The 14,677-nt window shown below is 48.4% G+C and overlaps 2 protein-coding genes across 4 annotated transcripts; both read left to right on the forward strand.

Moving 5' to 3' along the window:
- Positions 1 to 1,299: 1,299 nt before the first annotated feature.
- LOC124065573 (synapse differentiation-inducing gene protein 1) lies at positions 1,300 to 10,405 on the forward strand. 2 transcript variants are annotated; one of them, XM_046401048.1, is made up of 5 exons: positions 1,300 to 1,376; positions 1,784 to 1,944; positions 3,105 to 3,714; positions 6,256 to 6,393; positions 9,407 to 10,405. In XM_046401048.1, exons 3-5 carry the CDS (start codon positions 3,178 to 3,180, stop codon positions 9,563 to 9,565), a joined length of 834 nt encoding a protein of 277 aa, XP_046257004.1. In that variant the 5' UTR covers positions 1,300 to 1,376; positions 1,784 to 1,944; positions 3,105 to 3,177; the 3' UTR covers positions 9,566 to 10,405. The 2 variants fall into 2 exon arrangements, with proteins under 2 accessions (XP_046257004.1, XP_046257002.1); XM_046401046.1 differs by lacking the exon at positions 1,300 to 1,376 and having other exon boundaries at positions 1,718 to 1,944.
- A 2,106-nt stretch (positions 10,406 to 12,511) lies between these two features.
- LOC124065574 (cystatin-F) lies at positions 12,512 to 14,474 on the forward strand. 2 transcript variants are annotated; one of them, XM_046401049.1, is made up of 4 exons: positions 12,512 to 12,713; positions 13,493 to 13,671; positions 13,925 to 14,044; positions 14,256 to 14,474. In XM_046401049.1, exons 1-4 carry the CDS (start codon positions 12,665 to 12,667, stop codon positions 14,382 to 14,384), a joined length of 477 nt encoding a protein of 158 aa, XP_046257005.1. In that variant the 5' UTR covers positions 12,512 to 12,664; the 3' UTR covers positions 14,385 to 14,474. The 2 variants fall into 2 exon arrangements, with proteins under 2 accessions (XP_046257005.1, XP_046257006.1); XM_046401050.1 differs by having other exon boundaries at positions 12,600 to 12,748.
- The last annotated feature ends 203 nt before the right edge of the window (positions 14,475 to 14,677 follow it).

Below are 14,677 nucleotides of genomic sequence, written 5' to 3' on the forward strand. Positions count from 1 at the left end.
GATATGTTTCATACTTTTACTTTTACTTTTAAATGCATGACATCACTTGTAAAGGAGTATTTCTACACTGTGCTTTTGCTGCTTCAGCTTAAGTGTAACATCTGAGTACTTTCTCCACCTCTGCAGACCCATCACAGCCTTCACACAACCTGCTCCCTCTGGGGGGCGCCACAGAGCAAAGTTCCTTGGTGCTCACCTGGTGGAGAACGTCCACTGGTCCCTCAGCACCGGCTCCGTCACTAGGAGAGCCCAACAGCATCTCAACTTCCCGAGAAGGTTGAGAAAAGCTCATCTTCCCGCCCCCATCCTGACCCCCTTCTGCAGGGGGACTGAGCAGCTGCATCACCGTCCAGGACTGCAACTGCCCAGCAGGTAGTGAGGACAGCTGAGAGGATCACCGCAGTCTCTCTCCTCTCCAGGACAGACATTTCCACCACCCGGTGCGTCCACGAAACCAACAGCGTTGTAGGTGACACCACACATCCCTCATTCGCTGGAGCGCACACACACACACACACTCACACGCACACACACACACACACACTCACACTCACACACACACACACACACACTCACACACACACACTCACACACACACACACACACACACACACACTCACACTCACACACACACACACACACACACACACACACACACACACTCACACACACACACACACACACACACACACACACTCACACACTCACACACACTCACACACTCACACACACACACACACACTCACACACTCTCACACACACACACACACAAACACACTCACACACACACACACACTCACACACACACACTCACACACACACTCACACATCACTTCATTATCCACACCGTCACAGTGTCACTTTAATGACAACAAAAGCTCCGTGTATCGTGGTGGTTAACGGCTGCCGACATGTCCTGCGCGGTCTCGTTGGCTTCATGTTGGTGTTTATACTGCGTGTTACTGAACTTTAATGTGGACGCCCTGCATTCACAAATAAAGTTTATTTGAAAAAGAAACAGCAAACAGAACATTTCTTCTGTAGTGAGTCTGACTCAACAAACTGAGCTTTAAAATCATTATTTCATCTGTTTTAACTAAATGCACGTTTCACGCTACATGTGTGACTTGATTTTAGACTTTAGTGCCCCCTGGTGGCGAACACGAGGTGCGACAGGCTGAAAGCAGCACAGACTGAACCAAACTTCACTTTCTGCTGAAGTCTGCGCTGACTTTGTGGAGTTTTAATGCGCAATTAATACTTTATTTTTATATGTAGACTGAATTATTGTGCATTTCGCTTTCCCTTTTCTTCTCTTGTCGACTGTGAATTGTGATGACCTGCAGTAACCTCATTTGAACAGGAGGGGGCAAACTGTAAGAATCTCCACTTGGAAAGTAATTGAAGCTGTTGGAAGCAGAAGTAGAAACACTCGAGTAAAATACGTGTATCTCATATTTGTACTGAAGTACAGTGTTATACAGTAGAAAATGTACTTCCTTACTTTAGTGTGAATGGAAAATGAAACGTCTGCAGCCGGTCAGTCAATACGACATGAGGGTGATTGATCAGATTGATCAGAGCTGATATCGATCACTTTGCTGTGACGTTAAACTGATGAAGGTTTTCATGTTTGCTTCGTTTGTGACTGATTGTGGAGCTGAGGGGTTTTAGGACCACGGGGACGAAATCCCTCTCTCTCTCTGTCACACACACCTTCTCTGTATTCAGCGCACACCTCCTCCTCCTCCTCCTCCTCCTCCTCTTCATCTCTGCTCTGCAGGAGAGTCTTCCTCCGAGCACACGGACACCTGAGCCTGCCTCTCCCCTCTCGGCTCCTTCACAGCGGGACTCTGTGGGCTCTGAGCGCGTCTGGAGGACGCAGGAGGACTCGGTGAGGAGCCCGGATGGCCGCACGCGGGGTCTCGTGTCTCACCTTGCGAGGTGAGTGTTTGTGTGTGTGTGTGTGTGTGTGTGTGTGCTGTCCTCTCGTGATCACACGACGTGTTTATCATCACCGGAGTGACGTCAGGGTGACAGTGTCGGTATTCAGGTTTGTGATTTTGTTTAGACGATGACGAATTGAAGGTCGTTCACACATTCAACACAAATCAATAATCAATATGAAAAGATTCCATCAAAGTGTCATTCATCCGAAACGTGATCAATACACGACATCAGTATCACCCAAAGCAACGGAGTACATGTGCTCCAGTCCAGAGGAACATGTTGTGTAACAATCAATAACAGACTGACGGCAGCAGTCAGTCAGTCTGCATGGTGAGTACTTTTACTTACGTTGTAGTGTTAATACTTCTGTACTTTTACTTCATTACAAGATCTGAGTATCTCCTGTGCAAATACATAAGCTGAATATTAAATCTGATGGTTGCTTTGCGAGGTGTCACCTGATTGGTCACCTGGCTGGTCGTAGCTGTCTGATTGGTTTATCTAAATCATTTTTACTTTCAGACTGAAGGATCTCAACATCTCTGAGGTTCTGTGGTGTTGATGATGATGATGAGGAGGAGGAGGAGGAGGAGGAGGAGGAGGAGAAGGAGGAGAAGGAGCTCCTCACAGACCTCCTCCTCACAGACCTGCTCCTCCTCCTCACAGACCTGCTCCTCCTCCTCTGTGCTTCACTGTTGTCTGTTTCTGCTCAGGAGGAGGAGGAGAAGGAGCTCCTCACAGACCTCCTCCTCACAGACCTGCTCCTCCTCCTCACAGACCTGCTCCTCCTCCTCCTCCTCCTCCTCCTCTGTGCTTCACTGTTGTCTGTTTCTGCTCAGGAGGAGGAGGAGAAGGAGCTCCTCACAGACCTCCTCCTCACAGACCTCCTCCTCCTCCTCCTCCTCCTCCTCTGTGCTTCACTGTTGTCTGTTTCTGCTCAGGAGGAGGAGGAGAAGGAGCTCCTCACAGACCTCCTCCTCACAGACCTCCTCCTCCTCCTCCTCCTCCTCCTCCTCCTCCTCGTCTGTGCTTCACTGTTGTATGTTTCTGCTCAGGAGGAGAAGGAGCTACTCACAGACCTCCTCCTCACAGACCTCCTCCTCCTCCTCCTCCTCCTCCTCCTCTGTGCTTCACTGTTGTCTTTTTCTGCTCAGGAGGAGCTCAGCCTGCGACCTCTGACCTCAGACCCCTCTGAGAGGAGGAGCGACGCCGGACCTCTGGGGAGACATGGACGGAGGAGAAGAGGCACAAAAAGCCTCGCCAAGAGGAGGAGGAGGAGGAGGCGACACCTGCAGACACAACGGCCTCATCAACACTCGTCGGCTGGGGGCGGAGCCTCGGGAGGCGCTCCTGCTGGTGTACTCAGCTCCTCAGTATCAGGGTCACGCGGTGGTGAACTGCCCTCCCCGGCAGGAGAGGAGCAGCAGAGGAGGAGGTCCTCCTCAGCTCCTGAACCCGCGTGCTCTGCTCCCTCAGCAGCCGGCGTCGGACCCCCGCCTCAGGCCGCCCCCCGGCCTCCTGCTGTGCCGAGATAGCGTCCTGCGGGCGTGGGGGGAGGCCGGGGGAGCCGACTGCTGTGAGACCACGTTCATCGAGGGGCACGGCCCAGACGCCTCCTCCTCCTCAGCTGCCGCTGCATCCTCCTCCGTGAAGGAGGCGCTGCTGTTTGCTGACGGAAAGTTTCTGGACTTTGGTGGGGAGGAAGCAAAGATTCATACGCTGTCATACGACATCGACGACGACGACGAGTTCCAGGAGCTTGAGGTGAGCATTTTATTTTGATTGACTGTTTTAATGTGATCAGCGCATCAGCTGATATTGATCAACTAATCAGTCCAACACACTGCGAACAAGAGGTCAAACCAAACAGTTTCACATACACCAGCACCTCCTGCAGGTGCAAAGACATGTTAAGTGTTAGGTGTACTGAACTGCAGTTCCTCAAAGGTCCACTCGAGGCCGCTGTGATCAAACTTGGACTGCACTGAAGTGAACAGGAAAACCACCTACTTCTTCCTCCCAATACCTACCTGGGAAGTCCTCCTCTCTTACACTTCTGGTTCTGTAGGGGGCGCTCATGAGATGGCCCAGAATGAATGGGGGCTTATGAAGCTGAAGCCCCAAAATGTAACCTTTATGGTGCAAAAGATTTGTTTCCTGCTAATTTTCTTTCTGTTTCTGGTGAGCGGCAGAGACAAAAGATGAAGTTCTGTGAGATTAAAACTCGGTGGTTTGTTTGTGATGAAATATCTTTCTGTTGTCTGTTTCTATTATTTAAGTATTTGCAGCATACGCAGCAGTTTACTGCATTCACCATCTTGGTTTGTGTTTTGTTTGAACCAGACTGCTAACGTCTGCTGTAGCTCTCGTTGGGAAAACACACGAGGACTATAATACACAAAACTAAAAGCGTATTGTTGTGGTCATGTTCACGTAATGATAGCTGAAGTTAGCCTACTGTAACGTAACGCCGCTAGTCGTAAATCTTTAACCGACCAATCAGCATTCATTAGCAGAATGCTAACGCTTTATGGGCAAAACCGTCTGCTTTATTAGCAAAAACTAAAATAAAAGTTGCATGTTTTTGTGTAGAAGTGGCTGTGAATAATTATTTTAGCCACTTGGCTCCATTCACTCTGGTTCACTGAGGACGACCTCGTGAGCGCCCTCTAGGTGAACTGAAGGACTGTGACTGTGTCCTCCACCCTTCATTATCTTTGCTTCATCACTCAGCCCTCCTGCAGTGTCTTCCGTCCTCCTGGAGAGACAGGAGAGGCAGGACGGAGACAGAGACCTGAGACAGGAGACCAAATGAAGACTGTGGTGACAGACAGATGAGGAGTATTCACATCCTTTACTGCAGTGAAAGTACCAATACTGCACTGTACAAAATGGTACTTCAGTAAAAGTGTGTCAGTATTGTCATGAAAAAGTACTTGAAGTACTGAGTGCAGTAAACTGTTGTCCTGTTCTATCTGACCTCAGATCAGCTGATTGAGACTCCTGCATTGATGTAACAGCAGGACTTTACTGTTGGTTTTGACTGCGTTCATCTGCTCGATCGATCGACTCCTCCACCCCTCCTCTCACTCTTACACTCCTCCGCCCCTCCACTCCTCTGCCCCTCCACCCCTCTGCCCCTCCGCCCCTCCACCCCTCCACTCCTCCACTCCTCCACCCCTCCTCCCACTCTTACAGTCCTCCACCCCTCTGCCCCTCCACCCCTCTGCCCCTCCACCCCTCCACTCCTCCACCCACCCCTCCACCCCCCTTCCCCTCCGCCCCTCCACCCCTCCGCCCCTCCTCTCACTCTTACACTCCTCCACCCCTCTGCCCCTCCGCCCCTCCACCCCTCCACTCCTCCACCCACCCCTCCACCCTCCTTCCCCTCCACCCCTCCACTCCTCCACCCCTCCTCCCACTCTTACACTCCTCCACCCCTCCTCTCACTCTTACACTCCTCCACCCCTCTGCCCCTCCGCCCCTCCACCCCTCCACTCCTCCACCCACCCCTCCACCCTCCTTCCCCTCCACCCCTCCACTCCTCCACCCCTCCTCCCACTCTTACAGTCCTCCACCCCTCTGCCCCTCCACCCCTCTGCCCCTCCGCCCCTCCACCCCTCCGCCCCTCCTCTCACTCTTACACTCCTCCACCCCTCTGCCCCTCCGCCCCCCCACCCCTCCGTCTCTCCAGCTGTGGGTCCGGGACTTTCCAGTGGAATGGGATTAGTGATCTGCGGCTCTCTGGACGGCACATTTGGCCTCCTAACAGCCAATCGCTTTAGAGACGATTAGCTGGAAATGCTGTGATTTGGCGTCTGTAAAGTCCAGCTTTAATCTACTCTGTGGCTCTAACACCACAGAGAGGATTAACGCGGGGCCCCAGCTGCCCCGACTCATCGCGGCTCAGGTGAAGTGTGCAGGAAGTATCACCAGGCTGAATACTTTCAGAATAAGAGCTCAGTGCCGCACACGGACAAGTTCGGCGGACCCGACCGTGAGCCTTCGGTCGGACTGCAGACCCTCCTGAAGTGATCGATCATCAGTCGATCACTTCTGTTGTTGAGCCTTAAAACGTGTTGGACTCCTCAGCACAAAACATGCAGAGGAGAAGATAGAGATGAAGATGAGGATGAAGCTCATGTGTACATTAGTCAGGGTTTCTATAAATGTGTAGTAAATGTACTGCATACGTACTGCATGTACATTCTGTATGTGTGTACAAATCCAGGAACTAAACACACGGGGACATGGAAATGGTTGACTCACCTCTGTTTGTGTGTGTGTGTGTGTGTGTGTTACCAGAGTGATTACTCCAGCGAATCAGAGAGTGAGGACACCTTCCTGCTGATGCCTCCCAGAGATCACCTGGGCCTCACTGTCTTCTCGATGCTCTGCTGCTTCTGGCCACTCGGCATCGCCGCCTTCTACCTGTCGCATGAGGTGAGGATACGCCCACTCAGCGTCCTGAGGGACAGGCACCACCTCACCTGAGCTGACCTGGCAGACAGCAGTAATACTAGCAGTATTACCAGGAGTACTATCAGTGGAGTACTGAGAGTGATACTCACACCAGCTGCGGCACTATCAGTAATACTAGCAGTATTTGAGTAGATTGCTGTTAGTAGTACCAGTACCACATCGGCAGTAGTAAGACTGTGAGTGAGGGACTCTTTCTTCTTCTTCTCTTCCTGCTTCAGCTGCTCCTACACACACTGACACAACACACCTTATATAACTGATCTGCAGTCAGCTGGACGAGGACGGCTGTCTGTCTGTCTCTCTGTGCTGCTCGTCTGTCTCTTTGTCTGTTTCCTGATCTTTACACATCCTGACGTGATCGGCCAACAGAAAAAATGATTCAAATGTTGACCTTAAAATTGAAAGTCAGCTCAACTTGTGGATTTGGAGAATCATTAAAATCCTCAATTCAGTCAGGTTAAAAAAGTTGAATCCTGAGTTAGCGCTGATTTTAAACACTTTTGTTGAGACAATCGACTGATCAGTTACAGATACTCGATCGTAGGCTCCACTTCTCTTTCATTCTTGTTGAACTTTAAATTCCCTGAGTAAACACAGTCCAAAAACAGTTGACTGTTTAATTATCGGTGAGGACACCAGTTCTGAGAAAGCTCGTCTCACTTTAAGGACTCATGTCCCGAGTTTTTGTGCTGTTTGGATTGCATGAAGTCTGCAAAATCTTTAAAATCTTAAATGAAGTTTTGTATTGTGTGTGAAGGCTCAGTGAGTGTTCTTCTGGTTTCCATGGCAACTCCACACCTACAGTTTGAATTGGAACAGGGCTGGTTGCCAGTGGCAACACTTCCCACACTGAAATTCATCAGTGAACAACAGAAAACTCTGCAGCAGCAGCAGGAGGAGGAGGAGGAGGAGGAGGAGGAGGAGGAGGGTGAGTCATGTTAAAGGAATAGTTCACCACAAAGAGGAAAACGTGGTGACCATCTCTTCCCTTCCTGCCTCCTCAGAGGTCAGAGGTCAGTGTGATCACATTCAGGTCAACCTCAGGCTCAGGGTTCAGTGTGTGTCAGCCAATCGGATGAAGGTTCAGTCCGGTTCACAGAAAACAGACTCACGTCAGAATGAGGACCGACACGCTGCAGCAGCTCAATGTGCTGCTGAATACACTGAAACTGGGACAAGTTTGTCTGATGGTACTGCAGCTGTAGTAAAAACACGTACACGCAGTACTGCTCCTGTCAGAGGAACTGCTGTGAGGTAAAATAAAGATACTGACAGTAAAGGTTCAGATACTTTACTGTCAGAATGTTTTACAGCTCCTGACAGCGAACTGTGTCAGCGGCAGACTGAAACAATCTGTTTTTGTTAAGCTGGTGTGGATAATCTGATTGGGTGTTTTATAGTGTGGCCCCTGCGCGCGCACACACACACACACACACACACACACACACACACACACACTCTGAAGCTCTTTACTTAACTCTCTGGCTCCACACACTCTGCTCAGGCCTACAAGGACGTTGTTCTTTGTTCAGCAGGAAGTGGTGAAGCACCTCATTGTCCTTGACTGGACCAATCACAGGAGGCCCCGCCCTGCTGGCTCTGTGGTTGGCTGACGTCAGCAGGGTGACATCTGATTGGTCTGAAAGTGTAATTAAATCTTACTGGAAGTGAAGCGGTGATAACGACGGCCATTTCCTGCCAATGAGCTCGTTAATCCTGATTACGTGGTTAATTGACTTCGTTAAGAGACTCACACTCACCTGAGAGAGTTTTATTTACTGTCAGCCATCGCTCACTTCCTGCTAGTGTTCATGCTAGCACACCAACCAATCACAGATGAGCTAAACATAACGAGTGCGGAGGTGATGATCACTGGGCTGCAGTCAAAGTAGAAAACATGTTGGCTGCACCTAAAGGGACAGTTCACCCCAAAACAGATCACAGATGTCGGCTGTGGAGGCATCTGGTGTGGAGCTCAATGCTTCACTGTGGTGCTCATAAAGTCACGAACCACTTTAGAAAATCTCAACAGCAAAGTCTCCTTTCACGACCAGGTTACTACACGTAGGAACTACTTTCATGTTTCCATCAAGCAGCAGAGAAACGCATCAGTAACGTCAGGTCCTGGCAGCAGCCGGAGGTCTGAAGCTGAACAGGATGTTTTGCCTCCTGATCACATCAACTTTATTACAAACTGATTTAAGAGCAGAGTGACTGATGCTCTTCCTCTGTTTTATAATCTCATTTCTGCTGCTGCTGCTGCTGCTGCTGCTGCTGCTGCTGCGTCTCTTTAACCTCATGAAGCTTCTGTGCTGTGGAGTTCAGACTGATAACAATAATGATCCTGTTAGTTCTTTGGTTGTGCAATAGCGCTGCTCTGTCATACAATCATATGATTGGCTGCTGATCATGTGACTGCAAATATGCGAGGAACCCTCACAGGATGCACTTTTGCACTGACGAACACATCCAGACCTAAAATGACTCCAGCTCTCGGTCGGCTTCTGGTTTCTGACTGATGTCCACCCGAACCAGAGGAAGATCCAGCTGCGGTCGCCATGACAACAGACAGGTCAATAAGCGTGAGATCACGAAGGACTGACAGCTCATCACACCTGACCAAAGTGAAACAGTTAATTTATCACGTCAGCCTCCAGGTGGGAGTTTCTGGCAGCGACGACAGCGAAGCTTCAGCCGGTGACGCCTCAGAAAACATTTTTACACCACGAGACGTTCAGAAAGGACGTTTGTGTCCTCACGGTTGCATGTTTTACAAGACATGGAGAATCTTCTAAATTCAGCGTATTTAGCCTGCAGTAGGAGTGAATCATGAAATCGTAGAAAGCTTTCCTGTTTTTTCCCATTCCGCTGATGTTCCCTGAATGCATCATAAGTTCAGCCTCATGCAGATGTTAGCTGCAAGCTGTTTTCTGCATCTTGATTTCTACTTGATGTTTCTCCTCCTGTCTCTCAGACCAATAAGGCGGTGTCTAAAGGAGACTTCCACCTGGCCAGCTCCAGTTCCAGACGGGCTCTCTTCCTGGCGGTGCTGTCAATCACCATCGGGACAGGTATCTATGTGGGTGTGGCCGTAGCGCTCATCGCCTACCTCTCCAAGAACCACCACTGGTAGCCTCATTGGGAAGTTACCCAGCAGACACTGGGAATGCGTTTGAGATGTTCATCTTCACCTGGAGTCCAGCTCTCAGGTGAGCGTTTTCTCGGCAGACCGCCACATGAGCAGGAGGAAGACTTCCTGTTTGCAAACTGTGGTGGCCGCAGTTCAACCAAAACATGCCGAGATGTTCATGTTTTTGGATGGCAACATTGCTTGTCTCCAGGTGATTCTGGAGTTTCACAGGACTTGTACCTGAAACCTTTAAACCAATGAAATCACAGGGTCGCTGTGAGGAATTGTGGGGATTTTTAACAAGACGGGACACTGGAAACAAAGGAGCTCCAGCATTTTGATTTAGGGGACGTTTCCAGTGTGAGGTTTTCTCATTATCATTTCCCACCATTTTGTTAATTATGTGATTTGAATCGGACAAAAACAAATTCAAAGAGAATTATTTTCAGCAGACATCATGAAGAGAGGGATTTAAATATGTCAGACTTAAACACATTTTCACAGTAAAAACAGTAAATATCAGAAAACAGAAACTCTTCACACTGATGTACATGAATAGATAAACACAAGAACACCAACGTGACAAAGGTGGAAAATCACGTACAGAAATCAGAAAGGGAATGTGGTGAAGGACATTTTGTAATGACAAAAATCACCCTGGAAGTGAACCGCTGGGTCGCCGATGCTGGGCTGACTGGTCCCAGGTCCCAGTTTGTTTTTGACTTTTCTGTCACTGATAAAAGAGAAACGGTTGAACTTGATTTCTGTGTGGATTTTATGTTTCTCTGCTCCACTTTCTGTGTTTCTGTGCAGGTTTGTGATTAATAAAGTGTGTCACAGTCAGACCGGCCTCAGAAAATACCTGCTCATCCCGCTTCCTGTTGGCTTCCACAGAACCATGATGTTACTATAAACACACGTGTGCTTCTCTGATCCACGTCGGTTTAAAGGATGGATGTTGGTTTTCTATGTAAATCAACATCGAATCAGTCCGTCAGCCTCAATCTCTGAGAACATTTTCAACAGACTCCATCGGGGATGAAAGCAGCCAAGCGAATGCTGACAGCAGGTGAGGTGGTCAAGTGATGTTTGATCCAGGGACAGGAAGCTTTTCTAAATGCTCCCAAACCAGCCTGATGCTAAGCTGACAGGCAGGAGACGAGGCTTCATGTCTGTCTGCGCAGCCAATCAGATGTAGATGTAGATGTCAATAGATGTTGTTTACCAAGTGCATTAACATCCAGTTAGATTAAACGTGAAGGGGAGGCAAAGATAAGAAGAAGAAGAAGGATCCTACCACATGTTGATGTCATTTGGTGTGATGTCACTTCCTGAGGACGTCATCATCTCTGGTGTCCATCAGAAAAAGTAAATCCACATAAAAATCAGAGGGAAATCGTGGCTACACTGCTAACAGGAGCTAACAGCAGCAAATAAATCAGAATCAGGTGTGATTGGTCGGTCTGGACACTGCAAGAGTAAAGTCACAGTTTGACTGAAAACAGGAAGAGAAAAGCTTTCAGTAGATCTGTGCTGAGATCTGTTTGGGAAATGAGAGCTTGTCTTTATCTCCTGCTTGGCAGCTTAACAACACCGAACTAAAGGGCTGCAGCTCACAGCCATGAAGTTCAGCTCACACACACCTGTTCGCTGACTGAATGTGTTCACACCTGGTGTCTATCAGTGGAGCTTTCTTTTCATCAGACTCACACTTACAGGAACATTAGGACATTTTCCTCAGAGGTCACCTGGTGTAAAACAACAGGAAGTTAGGTATTGTAGATTGGCTGCTGTTTGACTGCACATAAATGTGGTCAGTGGCTGACTGTCTGATTGAGGACAAGAGGTCATGTGTTTCAGTATTTTTAATTATTAATTAAATTATTATTAATCTGCTTCCATTCATCAAATATATCTAATCCTCAATGCTTTTATTCTGAAGGCCTGATTGTTCCACGAATGTAACTGACAATGTGGTTTGTCATGTGCTGACTCGCTGTTAAACCCTGCAGGTGATATCAGTGTCATCTCTGTTCAGCAGGTGTTTAGCCAAGCATGAAGCCTGGAGGCAGACGGAAACTGTTAGCCTAGCCTAGCCTTCATTAAAACAGGAAAAAACACAAAACTGAGACAATACACACACACACCCTGCCCAGCTGCAAAACAAAAAGAGCTGATCTGTGATTGGTTGTTTTTCTTCCTTTTCAAACAACCTCTGGACTTTAAGTGCTCACTCTCAGATATTAAATGTATTAAGTGTTTGTTTGTGGTGATTTTGGCTTCAGCTCACAGTCCAGGAGGGTCAGGAAGTCTGATTTTGGCCCATCCAAACCCCCAAACTAAATGAATCTGAGCTGTGACTGATGTCTCCATCCTCGTCCTGGTTCAGAAAGCCTGTCTGAAGTCAGCCTGCCATACTGGGTCCACTACATGAGTCAGGACTTGAACTGGAGCAGAGCACATGAGGTCAGAGGGCTGCAGGGACGTTCATGTTCCTTTTGTGTTTGATTCTGTTTGGACAAAATCAAATCAACTGATTCTTTTGTGATGAACCTGGACTAAAAAGCATAAAAGGTCACAAACCCACTGTGGCGTTGTCACGGTAACTTGACACGTGTGGTCGCATCCCTGTGTGGCCATACACCTCCAAAGAAACAGAAAACAAACACTTAAAATTTAAATAATTCAAAGGCACATGAAGTAAATAAAGAAATGAGGAAAGTAATTTTGAAAAATGAAAGTTTACTTCTGATAAATCTCAAGGTATGTGTGAGATTTAAAAGCACAGGAAGAGTAAAACATGACATGACAGATAAAACAAACAGCAGCTCAAACAGTCTACACATGATGAGTGCATCACACACACACACACACACGCGACTGTGGCTCAGAATGACCAGACAGGGACAGCCTGCACTTTTGGCAGAGCAGGTACAGGAAGTGTTTTTACTGACAGGAAGTGACATCACATGTCACACCACCTGCAGGAGTGAGCCGGACAGTTCTCAGTGTGCAGAAACAAACATGAGCTGATCTGTGGTCAGAGTGTCGCCGCCTCACAGGAAACTCAGACGAGTCCTCACAGAGACACAAACAGAGTGCATGATGGGACCGAAGGTGCTGCTGCTCGTCTCTCTGCTCGCTGCTCTGGGTAACAAACTTCTACACTTCCTGTTTCCTTCACCGGTTGGTTCTTAGTTAAAGTGTTTTAATGCTGTAAAGGTTTGCAGGTGACTGAAAGTGTATTCTGTGTTTAATTCAGACTCAGACCGTCAACTTGTCCACCGACTTCCTTCTTTTCTGTCTGAGTTTTGATGTGTCAAACTGAACTCAAACGATGCAGTCTGCCTGCAGCAGGTTAGACAGGCTGCGTTGTGCTGGTGCATTCAGTGGTTTACGGGAAAAACAGCAACAGGACTGAGGACGCTGTGAGGAGGAAACCCGAAGCTTCATTAATCCAAAGTGTCGCTTGTGTTTCACTCTGACAGCCTGTTGCCTCATCAGTCTTCCTGCTGGTGCGTTCAAAGACACTCACGTATGGGGAAACAGATCAGTCTGGCAGCACGACTCTCAACGAGACGGCTGCCTGAAACAAACTGAATCCGTCTATGAGATGTGTTGTGAGGCATTTCTTCAGACACACCTGCAGGGAGGCTGAGGAGTCACAGATGAGGAGATTAAAGAAAGTCGATTTCTCATTGTTGGATCCTGCTCACACAAACAGCATGTAGTCTGCAGTGCCCTCAAGCTGCTCGGTTGTTTAAACTCGATGATCTGGTTTTGATGATGCTAATGAAGATGAGTAATGCCTGACATCAAGTCCCAGAGGGGAAACAGAGAAGCCTCAGGTAGCCTGGAGTCACCAGCTGCCACCTGTTAGCGTTAGCTAAGTGTTGGTCATCAAAGATGGCTCTTCTTCTTCTCTTGCAGCGGCGACATCGGAGGCAGGCAGCCGTCGTGGCGGCTTGATGCCTGGCTCTCCATGCAACATCAGCAGGAACGATCCCAGCCTCCAGCAGGTTGTCCTTACCGCCACCTACTCCTACAACAACCAATCAAACGACGCCTTCCTCTTCAAACCCTCAGCCATCCACACAGCACAGCGGCAGGTGGGGTCAGAGGTCGAGGTCCACACTGTGGAATCCGTCAGTTAGCTTAAATGCTCTGAATTTACCCTTTACTGCTGACATCATGAAGGTACTTTAAGGTGTCGTTAGTCTGGTGTTCATGGTGAAAAGGTTTAAAGCCCCACAATGAAGTCTTACGTTTGTGCCATGATCTGAATGTTCACCGAGCCCCTCCCCCTCGCAGTGCGACAGGAAACGTACTCACTTACTCTGCTGTTGCGTGAGTGTGTTTCAGATTGTTAAGGGGATTCGGTACGTCGTGGATTTTGACATTTCCAGAACCGTGTGCCGTAAACGAGACAACAACAAAAATCTGTCCGGCTGTGACTTCCAACCGAAAGGTCGACTGCGCCAGGTGAGTCTGAGCAGGTGCAAAAGGTGAGTCTGTCCAGTTCAGACACTCTTCAAGACCACAAGTTAATTAATTCATTATCTGGAGAGAACAGAGATCGTTATCTCGGGGCCTCGATGTCAAAGCTTTCTGGACTTCTGCAATCATCCGTCCTGGATGTCGTGGACAAAATAGTTTTAACCTGAAATTGTCCACTTCCTGTTGCGTTTTGCAGACATTTCAATGCCACTTTGAGGTCTGGCTGATTCCCTGGGAGAAGAAGAATGAGACTCTGGTCTTTTCCTGTAAACCCTTAAGCCACCGCCTGCCTTCATCCTTCATCCTTCAACGTCTTCATCCCTGATGGCGCTCACCTGTGATAGTGACTCACCTGCTGGTCCACACCTCATCTCATCTGTCACGTTTCACACAGAAATAAAATCAAGCTTGTGGATCCTGAAGTGTTCCTGCAGGTTTATTTCCTGAAGCGTTCAGTGTTGTGTGGTGAAGGAGCAACTTTAATGTTGTGTTGAGAGGAGGCCACCTGCTGGTCAGGAGGAGGTACAGCAGCTGTCAAGCAAAACTGACGTCACACCAGAACACACACCTGTGACGTTTATTTTGTAGTCACATACAAAGTTATGAGCAGTGCATAAT

Source organism: Scatophagus argus, chromosome 10 (genome assembly GCF_020382885.2).
Source record: "Scatophagus argus isolate fScaArg1 chromosome 10, fScaArg1.pri, whole genome shotgun sequence".
Classification (NCBI taxonomy): domain Eukaryota; kingdom Metazoa; phylum Chordata; class Actinopteri; family Scatophagidae; genus Scatophagus; species Scatophagus argus.

Coding starts and splice junctions, on each gene's coding strand:
- LOC124065574 (XM_046401049.1), top strand. CDS start 12,665: ATGATGGGACCGAAGGTGCTGCTGCTCGTCTCTCTGCTCGCTGCTCTG. Junction 12,714..13,492: donor CTCTCTGCTCGCTGCTCTGG/GTAACAAACTTC, acceptor CTTCTCTTGCAG/CGGCGACATCGGAGGCAGGC. Junction 14,045..14,255: donor CGAAAGGTCGACTGCGCCAG/GTGAGTCTGAGC, acceptor TGCGTTTTGCAG/ACATTTCAATGCCACTTTGA.
- LOC124065573 (XM_046401048.1), top strand. CDS start 3,178: ATGGACGGAGGAGAAGAGGCACAAAAAGCCTCGCCAAGAGGAGGAGGA. Junction 3,715..6,255: donor ACGAGTTCCAGGAGCTTGAG/GTGAGCATTTTA, acceptor GTGTGTTACCAG/AGTGATTACTCCAGCGAATC. Junction 6,394..9,406: donor CCTTCTACCTGTCGCATGAG/GTGAGGATACGC, acceptor CCTGTCTCTCAG/ACCAATAAGGCGGTGTCTAA.